Below are 11,264 nucleotides of genomic sequence, written 5' to 3' on the forward strand. Positions count from 1 at the left end.
ACATACTGAACAAAGTCGTTGTCGTTAAATTGGAGCTTGATAAAGTTTAGTCAGTTTCCACTCTGTTATGTCAGATCTCACACAGCCATGTTAATCAAATACAGATGATCTTAGTTGAGTCTGATTCCGTCATTTAATAGAATCCTTCCCTCCTAAAACAGTTAGAACACCTGTATGAGTGGTTGTTCGAGATCAAAATGTAAATGCGAATATAATACCATTTAAAAGTCATCACACAGCCACACTTCCCCCTTACTTTCAGTCATACGCTCTTACAATCTCATCTGCTTGCAGCGATCATTTTTAGGGTGCGCTGCTGTTTATTGCAGGTGGTATGCTGATTCCTTATTGCTCTCTCTCAGTTTTTCTTGCACATACCACTTACAGGAGCAACTTTACCAAGGCCATATTTTTAAGACCTATTTCTTTTTCCCAACTGGCAGCAGCACCCTGCTGTGAAGCTGATTTTGGAAGCCATGTTAGTGTTGCAAACCAACAGGAAGGTTAGAGAAGATCCAGTTGTTTGTGGCTATTTAGGTGCGTCAGCAGGCAAGCCCGCTGACAGAGAATAGATTATTCATTATTTTACATTATGATCAGAGTTCTCATCTCACAACTCAAATATGTGGTTGCATGGGCATGCGTTGAATCCGACTGGCAGGTCATGCCTCTGAGGTGCAGGTAATTATTACAAAAGCATCAATCTGCCCATGGCTCAGGCACCCTTGTATTTGGCCAAAACGACAAGCATTTCTTGTCTGTTTACATTTCATACATGGGAAAGTGGATTTCTGCTTACACAACACTTCTTTGTCTTGTGTAATGGCAGAAAGCACTGTACAAGATTGTGGAGTGCAGCATTTTGTCTGCCTCAGGAATTCCCCAGGTATGAATAACACACAGTATTATACGCATTTGTAGGCAGTTTCTAACACCAGTGGCCCAGAAAAGCAGCATGATGTATAAATCTGAAATATCTCTCTTCAGAGCTCTGCTTTTTTTTATGTTTAGCTTTGGCTGCTGATATTTCAAATCCTGTGAGCTGAAAAGAATGAAAATTTTTTTCATGAATAATGGATGGTTGCATGTTAAATAATTCTTTTAGTTTGAAAATTGATGGTTGGGACTAAAGAGAATTCTGTCATTTAGCAGCGTGATGACTCATGATGAAACGTTGATCGATAGAATTACAGTCACCCAGTATGTAATTATCAAGTGACCACTCACAGTCAAGAGTCATTTAGGAGAATAGGCATGACGCATGCAAAAATCACCAATGTTTTCCCATTTAGTGCCCAGATGACGAGAAAAGTTTTTTTGGAATCACAATCTCTGCTTCTCTTTTTTTCCAGAAAATGCCATCTTAGCATTCGGCAACGGATCAGATGTGAAAACAGGTGCCAGTCAGCCCGGGATGCCCAGTCCAGCAGCAGACAACCAGAATCCACACTTGGTGACTGCCGCCCCAGGCATCTCCATGGAAACAGAGCAGAACATTCTGCAAGCACAGATACCTACTCAGGTGAGACAAGATGGAACGCTGAAAATGTGATGTACAACCTTTTGCGAAACACAGAGGCACTAATGGAGACGGCTTCACTCAGAACTGGGTCATACAGCAGCACATACCTGAGTGTTTGTTTTAACCAACGGGGAGCAGCAGATGGATGGTACTTACACGAGATTGTTATTTAGACTGTGGGTACATGGTCACTCAGAAGTTGACATAAGGTGAACTGAAACTTGGTCTTGTAGCTAAATTGTAGCATAATTTACAATACTTGGTTTCATTTGAGTTTCAGAACTGTTATCGTTCACAAGCCTGAATCTCAGCTCTTTTTTTCTTTACTTAAATATGACTAATGCGGGAGTTTAGGAAAATATGTGATTTAGGAGCTAAATTAAAGGTCTCCCATGGAGACCATTTCTGATGAAGCTTCAGTGAACAGTAGATGGATCAACTCAGGGGTGCCGGATTCATTTTAGAGGTGGGGGGGCCGGTGGGGGGGCGGAGAGAGAGAGAGAGAGAGAGTCACTGTCTCTCTCTCTCTCTCTCTCTCTCTCTCCGTCGGGTTGTTGTGACTGTCAGGCACACATACTCATTTTTGTCACACTGTAAATGCGTATTTTTAATGACAATCATCAGATCAAGTGGAAAAGTAGCCTATCCTTTGCAACTAGTTTGTCTTTTGAAAACGGAAATAACAATTCATGTAAAGAAATGTTACAGCCCGCTCCCGCAACGTGTGTGTTACACTCCCGTCCGCACCCGTAAAACTCTGAGGATTTATGCCCACACAATAATAGAGATGCATTGATTTTGTGTCTTCTCCCGTCCCGCAGGAGTAAATGTCCTTTAAAAAGATTCATGGGCTTGTTTGTTTCGTCTCCCTGGCCTGCACGTATTGGACGCACTGGTCAGGAATAGCGGTCCCATTTCGTTGTTTTCAATTAGTTTTTAATTAAATAAAGGCTGTTTCTGGTAAGATATTTTTTAGGTGGGGCTGTGCCACATACAGTGATTGTCAAACATTTTAAAATGAGTTAAAGGGATAGTTTGCCTCTTTTGACATGAAGCTGTATGACATCCCATATTAGCAATATCATTTATGAACATTTTCTTACCCCCTGCTGCGTCCTGTGAGCAGAGTTCCAGCCTCGTTTTGGCGTTGACGAAGGTAGTCCAGCTAGTTGGCTGGGGCTTAAAAAATAAAGCATCTTATCAACAATATGTGTTCAAAAGAGTAATACATTTGCATCACAAAATCGTTCATCCAGAAAAAGTCAGACCTCACAATCGCTTGGCGCTATTTTCTCTCCCTTCGTATCACTGCATGTTGTGTAAACCGTGCAGACCGAAGTGCAGACTGTGCAGTCCCCTGCTTGCGAGCAGTAAACACCGTAACAGGCGCGGCTGTCAGCAGGCGGCAGCACGCAGTGATATGAAGGGAGAGAAAATAGCGCCAAGCGATTGTGAGGTCTGACTTTTTCTGGATGAACGATTTTGTGATGCAAATGTATTACTCTTTTGAACACATATTGTTTTGAGAAGCAAGACGCTTTATTTTTGTGGCCCCAGCCAACTAGCCGGACTACCTTCGTCAACGTCAAAACTCGGCTGGAACTCAGATCACAGGAAGCAGCGGGGGGTAAGTCAAATTTAATAAATGATATTGCTAATATGGGATGTCATACAGCTTCATGTCAAAAGAGGCGAACTATCCTTTTAAAGCTAAAAAGTAAAGTAATTTATTTCTACATAAAAGGTTATACATTCAACAATTACTTTATTCCATCATGAAATAACACTATAACACTGACCAATACCAGAACATCTTAATTTAGTAACTCACACCGCAACTGTATTTGTATACATCAATATATTGTATATTGTTGCTCAGTTCACTGTAGCGCAGCACAAGCACCAGCTGACAGTGGGTGGAAATGTCCGTCGTCTCGTCTGCTTGAATTGCGACAAAATTGGCGTTATTCACTTCTTCCTGAATATAACTCCTCACCACGGACAACATACAGTCGAGCCGTCTTCAGGGGCTCCTCTAGCACATTATCCAGGGAGGCAACAAAATCTACCAGACCCCGAAAACACACCGGGGTTCTCTGACAAGTCAGTCTCATCATGTCCAACCCAGAAGCACCACAAAACTTCACACAATCAATTATTTTGGATAAAACATGGCGGTTTTTAACCTCCTCCTCGTTATGCTTCCTCACCGCCAATTTTTTTTCACATGTGCCAGCTTTACAGTTCATTTCTTTTTGGAAAACCCTTTTTTTGGCTTTTTGTTTTTTTTTTGATAAATGCAACCAAATAAATGGGAACCAATTGCAACAAGCTGCTAGTAAAGTGCCTAAAAACACAATTTAAAACTACTTCTATGCTAAGTTGTCTGGTAAGTCCGCTTACGTAGACACAACACTGGTTCATCTCTTGTTTTAGGTTACTTTTTTCAGTCTTGAGTGTTTCATAGATCAGCGTTAAGTGGCTTAACAAACAACACACGTTCATTTGAAAATGGTCAGGTACAAGGACTTGACTGAAAATGAGTGAAAAAGCAGACAATGTCCAAAGAAAAACTTTGAAAGACCTTCAGAAAAGCTGGATAACTATTGACTAAGACCAACTTAAAAGATCACAATAAAATCTGTCTCCCTGGAAGCAAATCTATAGAAATTAAGGGTTAAATAAATACTTTTTTTGAACACCCACCATCAGTGTGATCATACACTACTGAAATGATTCCATATTCATAACAGTAAACATCATTATTGAGACCTGTACAATATTAAAGTAAACAACTACTGAGCTGTATTAGACATTAATTTGAATGTGCACAGCCTGTCTTGCATTAAACATGCATGCTGTACTGCAGATTTTAATAATCGGGAGAAACTTATGAATAATCTAATTTTCTTCAGGCAAAAGACATTTGTTGCATGCACTTATGGGAACCAAAAAATGCTGTACATAACATAATCGACAATCTGCCAACAGATATTAATGAACTTCACAAACTAAATGTATAAATAAGCCACATTTATTTTCCAGAAGGAAAGCTGGCAAAAAATGTCAAAAGCCCAAATGACATCTTTTTGCCTCATATCCATCCTGAGATAAAATGAAGAACTCAGTTAAGTTGTATTTATACAGCCCAAATTCACAGCAAAAGGCATCTCCGGGTACTTTAATTATGTTCAATTGTGTTTATATTCAGTCTACCTATAATCCAATTCAGTCAAATTCATTCAAGCCAGTTAAAATGATTAAAATCCATATTAGTCCAATTCATATAATGCCAGTCCATAACAAGGAGCTTAGCATAGGAAACTACCAGATCACATCAAACTTTCCCTCATTTACCCTCAGAAAATATGCTTTGCTGAACACGGATTTAAAAAAAAAAAGAAGTATCTTGATTTAATTAACAGTCACATTTAATTAAACGTAAGGAGCGCCCTGAAAATATATAAGAAAATGAACGCAGGAGACACTGCGCTGCAGTCCATCTACATATGCCAAAGTTTTATTGGTTTAACTTAATATACCCATACACCAATGAAACATAGTTGTGTTGGCTGCATGAGGAGCATTATATTTGGTGTCATTTACCATGTAAAACAGTTTTTACTCATTTGCATTAGGTACAGCGCTAATCTTCAGGAGAACTGAAACTGGCTGGAAATTCAGTAAATCTGAGCATATCGTTAGTCAATAGTGTGCTAGTTCAATCATTTATCCCGCTCATTGAGAGCAAGGTATCGAAACCCGTTACATGCAGTCATCATGTTTAATGTCCTCTGGGCTCGATTTCCACCAACCTCCTCAAAGCCATTATTTCAGCATTCACACATTTCATAAATTGTTCAATGGCATCACATATTTCCAACTGAATTAAAAAATTCGGTTAAAGAAATGATAATATGTAAATGAAACAGAGCCGTACGTACCACCAAATATAAACTAGTGTAAATAGCTGATATAACAGCAGATGGTAATTATTATCTTTTCTGTAAAGGTGGACCTGAATGAAATGATAATTTATCCCACTGTTGTTTTATCCCACTGAGTGGTAATATCTCCAGATCTTATTCATTAAAAATAGGGCTAGGCGAGTTAACTCGTTATTGTCGCGTTAACTCGTTAATTATATAACGCCGGTAAATATTTTATCGCTCATTAACGCAGGTTTAATTTATTTATTTATTTTATTTTTTTTAAAAATTTAAAATTGGCTGAGAGAGGGGCAACGACAGGCAGCACAGGGCCGTCCAATGCAGAACAGGGGCCAGCTGCAGCAAGGACTATAGCCTCTTGTACATGGGGCGCCTGCTCAACCTACTATGCCACGGACCATCCTGTTTTATTATTTATTTTATTATTGTACAACTCTGTTGCTCACAGGCTTTTATTTTGTAAAAGTCTGTTGCTGTCTGCTGCAGAACTGGAAAAGAAAATATTTGGCGGATCCACCAAACGTGGAGAAGGGTACGGAACTTTTACTCGGCCATTTTCATGTTAAAGTTCTTGCAGACGGCGGAGTCGAAAGAACCAAAGTCATCTGTAAACACTGCCAAGTTGAACTGTCTTCTCAGCGTAGTAGTTCCAGTCTAAAATATCACTTAAAGGCAAAACACTCAACTGATAGCAGCAAGTCATTCAAGGAAACAGACAGTGGAGCGAGGCTTCTACATAAAAACTACAGAAAGATGCTGATGTTAAAAGTGTGTTTGCACAACAAATGTTATGGCACTTTCATTCATATGGCAGCACATTTAGAATAAAACTAAATGCTAAAAGCTATACACTACTTTTGAATAAATTGTTGGAATTTGCGTACAAATGCGATTAATCGTGATTAATCAGAACGAAATCATGTGATTCATTAGATTAAACATTTTAATCGTTGCCCAGCCCTAATTGAAAATAATCATGATTGTGCCAAATTGAGCTGCGCTCTCTCCTCAAGTGAGTAGACAAACCCTTTGACCTCTTCTACAAATTGTGTGGTTCAGGGGTCCTTCTCACCTGCTATTCAATGCTGTGACTGACCAAACCACAGAGCAACTATTGCTCTGACTAAGGCTGGCCACAGCATTTAAACATGTAGCTAGGTAAATGAATGTTAATCAAGCAGCCATGCATGAATACAGAACCTAATTTAACCAGTTAGAGTTAGGGTTAGTGGGCATTGCTTCCAAGATAACATGATACATTCTAAAATTCTATGGTCCACAATGATCAGACTAAAGCTTTCTTTATATATATTTGGGATTTTTTCCCCCAACTTGCCTGTGTGTTATAAAACCTTTCTTGTTGTAACAATGCGACAGAAATGGATGTTTCATTGCCAGATTTGTGTGTCTTCCTTCAGGTAAATGAGAATGACAGATTGTGGGGTGAAGATGGAGACTCAACTCTTCCCTCTCCGAGCCTTTCGGACCGCGGAGCCGAGCCCGTCTGCCTCTCCCTGCCGCTCGTCCTGGGCTGGCTACTCCTTGTGCTGCTCACCCACCCATAACAGGATCGTCAACCTGGCCCTCACGGACAAAGTTCGAAATCGGGGTGGGGAGGGGAGGGTTGGGGCAGGAGAGAGAAAACAACCATTTTTATGTGTCAAATGAAGGTGGGGGAAAGGGTCCACTCTGTCCTGCCCAACTCCCCTCTCCCTCTCTGTCACAAAAATTACACTTTATCTCTTTTTGTGAATCATGACTCAGAGCAGATGTGTTGTGCAGCCCACAAACTCGAAGGGATCACAAGGAAAGGGTGCCAGTACCGCACCATGCAGTAGGGAGGAAAACAGGAAATTCTCACACCATTCCCTGCTTCACGCCTGCCCAGTCACCAACTTTTACACCCGACACACATAGACTTCGCTCATCAGAAATCAACATCCAAACGACAGTGGAAAGGGCCCGTGGGTTGAGAAAGTGTACAGTGAAGAGACGCTGAAGCTCCAGTGAAGGAACGCTCTAAAAATATATATAAAACAAAACAAATCTTTTTTTTTTGTTTGTTTTTGTTCTTTAACATTCCTTGATGTAAAACAAAAAAAATACTAAATGTCAAGACTTTTTCTCTCAGATGAAGTGTTACACGAGATTTAAGGTGGAATGAGTGTTTTCATCCACATGCGGCACCCGGTCAGCTCTGCTCTTTATTTTGATGCCACTTTGTTTTCTTTCTTTTCTTTTTTTCCTTTTGCATTTTAGATAACTGTTACCCAAAATGTTAGATGGAAGCACATGTTATCATGGAGTCAGATCACAGTGAAATTATTTGACTGTTTGTTGTTGTGTCTTAAGTAGAAAGTCTGAAGAGTTCATTTCCAAAACAAAGACTACATTTTAGAAAAGCTGAATTAGCATTCTGCCAGATTAAAATGACCTGTAAACATGTTTTATGTTGTTAAACGAGGACCTACAAAACGAAAACGATTATCCTTTAACGTACTGTTTTTTATGAAAGCTATAAATTGTTTGGTATGAGTAGATGTCGCTTCTCGTAAATTTTGAATACCTCGTTTTGGAAGGGAACTCTTCATGTATTCATTAATTTAGCTTTAAGTCAAAGACCTTGGGTCGGCTTTGCTTGAGAACTGTAAAAAAAAAAAAAAAAAACAATTGTGATTTTGGTGAAGCAGCAAGAGATTGAGACAAGTTTATATTTTCTAAATGTGCGTGGACTTTATCACAAAGAAAAATCGATATTTATGAACGAGTTTGTGACCAATCGTGCGTAACCAATGTGGGAGAACCGGTGGGACAGAGACGGTTTGGATGCCAGAACGGACGCATCTGCCTTTTAAACAAGATGAAAGTAGTGACCCATGTTGCCCACTACCTGCTGGGACTCTTCACTCAACATGGGACGCCAAAGTATTTACAGTTGTGTAAAATCACAGCTCTGCTTGGTAGAGCGGACATGTCCACTGAAAGGGTTTCAGAGGTAAATGTACTGAGGGGAGTTTGGGGCAATTGTCAGTACTGCCGTTGAATTCAGTTTTTCCCAAAGCATTGTGAGATGATGCAACATATGCTGATTTTAACTGAAGGAAAATGTACGGCCCCAAGCTGGAAGTAGGCAGGATTAAGATGATAGTTGGACAAAACACAACAAACTCTGTAAAGTCCTGATCCTGTCACTACAGCAAAAGGGCTTCATTTTGCAAGCTCTACAAGAAGTGATGGCCGGGTTATTTTAAAATGACACCCTAAAAGTGTATTAAAAGCACCTACATGTAATTCAACGTGTAAAAAAATGTGTTAAAGGGTCAGTTCACTCAAATTATGACTATTATCTCACTTCTTTCTAGTGGTGACTGGTCATATTTTGGTTTCATGTGCCCCCCTTTCATAAGGAACATTTTTAGTTACTGCAGGTTCGTACGTCACGAGACATTTACCATTATAACTACATTTGGGCGATGTTTCTTTTCATACCAAAGCTCCAAGGCAGCTACAAGTACACACTCCAGTTTCCATTGTGGTTGTAGGTAGGTATATATCATGCCAGCTACAGTCATGTGAAAATGATGGAACACCATCTTTCACTTCTAATGAATCAGGACATCATAAGAAGATCTTAGAATAAGGTATATACATATAATCTTTTATTAAACAAAAAACTAAACGCAGAAGCTGTCCACCCTTACTGCTTCCAAAGGAATTAACAAAGTAAGTAGCAGCCAGGTGCTGCAAATCCAGTGCACTGATCATCCTCCAGTGGGAGGACCTCTATAGAAGCAGAAGTTTTGTCAGTTTCTGCTGGTCTGGAGCATTCAGGTGTGTGTTAACACAATACCAAGGAAGAAATACCTCAACCTGGTTGAAATGCTGTGGCAGGACCTTAAGAAAGTTCTGTATCAGCGAATGATCAGCCCACATGCTCTGAACTAAAGAAACATTGCACAGAAGAGTGGGCCAAAATCCCTCCACTTTGATGTGAGACACCGATTACATAACACAGAAAACAATTATGTCAAGTTAATTGCAGCTTAAGGTTGTTCTACAAGCCAGTGAATAATGCAGTGTAATTCGTTTTCCTCACACTGCTTCTAAATGTTTTTGTTTTTTGTTAAATGAATGATGACATTGTGTATTTACGTCCCGTTATGTTAAACCTTGGACGTGAAAGAGGATGTGATCTCTCTGATAAGAATTGCAGGTAAACAGCAGGATGATCAGTCTTTCTGGGTTCATCACTTTGTGCATCTTTTTAACATTAAATGTAAACATTTCATTTACTGTTGTTGATAGAAAAATATTGATTAGTGCTGATTTGATAGGCATATTGCAACAAATACATTTGGTTTACGCTTTCTGAGAAGGCATCATCTTTAAAGGGATTGTAAGTCGCACTATACAGAATCGATCTTGGTCACCGGCTAAATTCTTTATAGTTCACCTCGAAGCAATTATAAGGACCTACTCCGCTTGCCAGATAGTGAAATATCCTCCTCTGTCACACCACCTACTGATGAACAAGGTGATAAATGAGGTTTCAAGATAAAATGGGCAAAGACAAACATGTCCCTTTCCATCATTCCTGTTCTGTAGAGGGAATTCATGCTAAAACCATCTATGGGAAATCTGTGGATACTGCACTGCTCGATTTAAGTGAGAAAATGCATTTCTGTGCATGCATGTGTGTGATTTGGTTGAACTGGCCCTTTAAATGTTCAGATATGAAAAACAGCAAGACTTCAGCTCTGTGGTTTTGTGCTGATAACAGTGTCTGGGTGATACCTTCAGCGCTCACAAAGCCTCCGTCTCTTATCATGATGGTCCGGCCAGCAGCCCCCTTTTAATTTGTCCTGTTATTCATCAGTCAGCGGGCATCGCGTCGTGTCCTCTGCTGCCGTGAGGGGACTGACCAACCTGCGCCCTGCTCGTCTGAGTGGCAGAATATTAGAAATGGACGTGTCACTTTCTACAAATAAAGGCCACACCGCAACCACACCGGGGGGGATTTCTAATGCAGGAGGGAAGGACACAGAGGGACTGTTTCACCGTTCTAAGATTTTTTTTGGTACAGTACTTTGACCAGATGTGACTTTAGACCCTGATCCAGATTCATTTCTTCATCGTCCACATTTCCTCGCTCCAGCAACACCAACCCCCAACGTTAAGTTAAAAATCTATTTTTCATCGCACATTGTATCATTTGTAAAGATGTTATAATATAGTGTATACTGTATGCTGCACAGTGTATACCATATCTATGATGTCTACAGTATAACATTCTTACCTTGGATAATAATAATAAAAAGGATTTGATCCAAAGTTCTGCCTTTGATATTTTCCAGTAGATGAGATCACAAACAGGCTGATGTTAAATCAGCTACAAAGCAAACTTCAGGCACAAGCTTCTAAATTATTCATGTCTGCTCTAACCTTCTTTATGCCTTAAAGTTGTACATCTGTGGGTTGAGGTGAAGCAATTAAACACCCTCAAAATACTTGTTGAATATATCACCAAAATAAAAAATAAAAAAAATGAAGTAATTGAATGCAACCTAAATATCACTGGATCATTCTCTCGCCATAGTTGCTTGTTTTGGTGAAAAAAATAAAAGAATAAAACTCAGGCAGACATTCTGACAAACTGAAACTAACAGTATGTCTGTCACCTGTGGGGGTTTTTCTGATTTTTTATTTTTTTTTGCATATGGCAGCTCTAACCGCTGCCAGTCATGTTTTGGGTCAGCAGCTATGTGGGACAGACCTCCTGCTGTCCCACATAC

The 11,264-nt window shown here is 39.8% G+C and overlaps 1 protein-coding gene across 1 annotated transcript in view; it reads left to right on the forward strand.

Moving 5' to 3' along the window:
* Nucleotides 1-10,803, forward strand: part of gfra4a (GDNF family receptor alpha 4a) — a 185,603-nt gene extending 174,800 nt beyond the window's left edge. The window contains exons 7-8 of the mRNA XM_075448391.1: nucleotides 1,353-1,522; nucleotides 6,891-10,803. Of these exons, the coding sequence (XP_075304506.1) occupies nucleotides 1,353-1,522; nucleotides 6,891-7,037 (317 nt within the window). The 3' untranslated portion in view covers nucleotides 7,038-10,803. The remainder of the gene's footprint in view (nucleotides 1-1,352; nucleotides 1,523-6,890) is intronic.
* The last annotated feature ends 461 nt before the right edge of the window (nucleotides 10,804-11,264 follow it).

This window comes from Odontesthes bonariensis, chromosome 17 (genome assembly GCF_027942865.1).
Source record: "Odontesthes bonariensis isolate fOdoBon6 chromosome 17, fOdoBon6.hap1, whole genome shotgun sequence".
Classification (NCBI taxonomy): Eukaryota; Metazoa; Chordata; class Actinopteri; order Atheriniformes; family Atherinopsidae; genus Odontesthes; species Odontesthes bonariensis.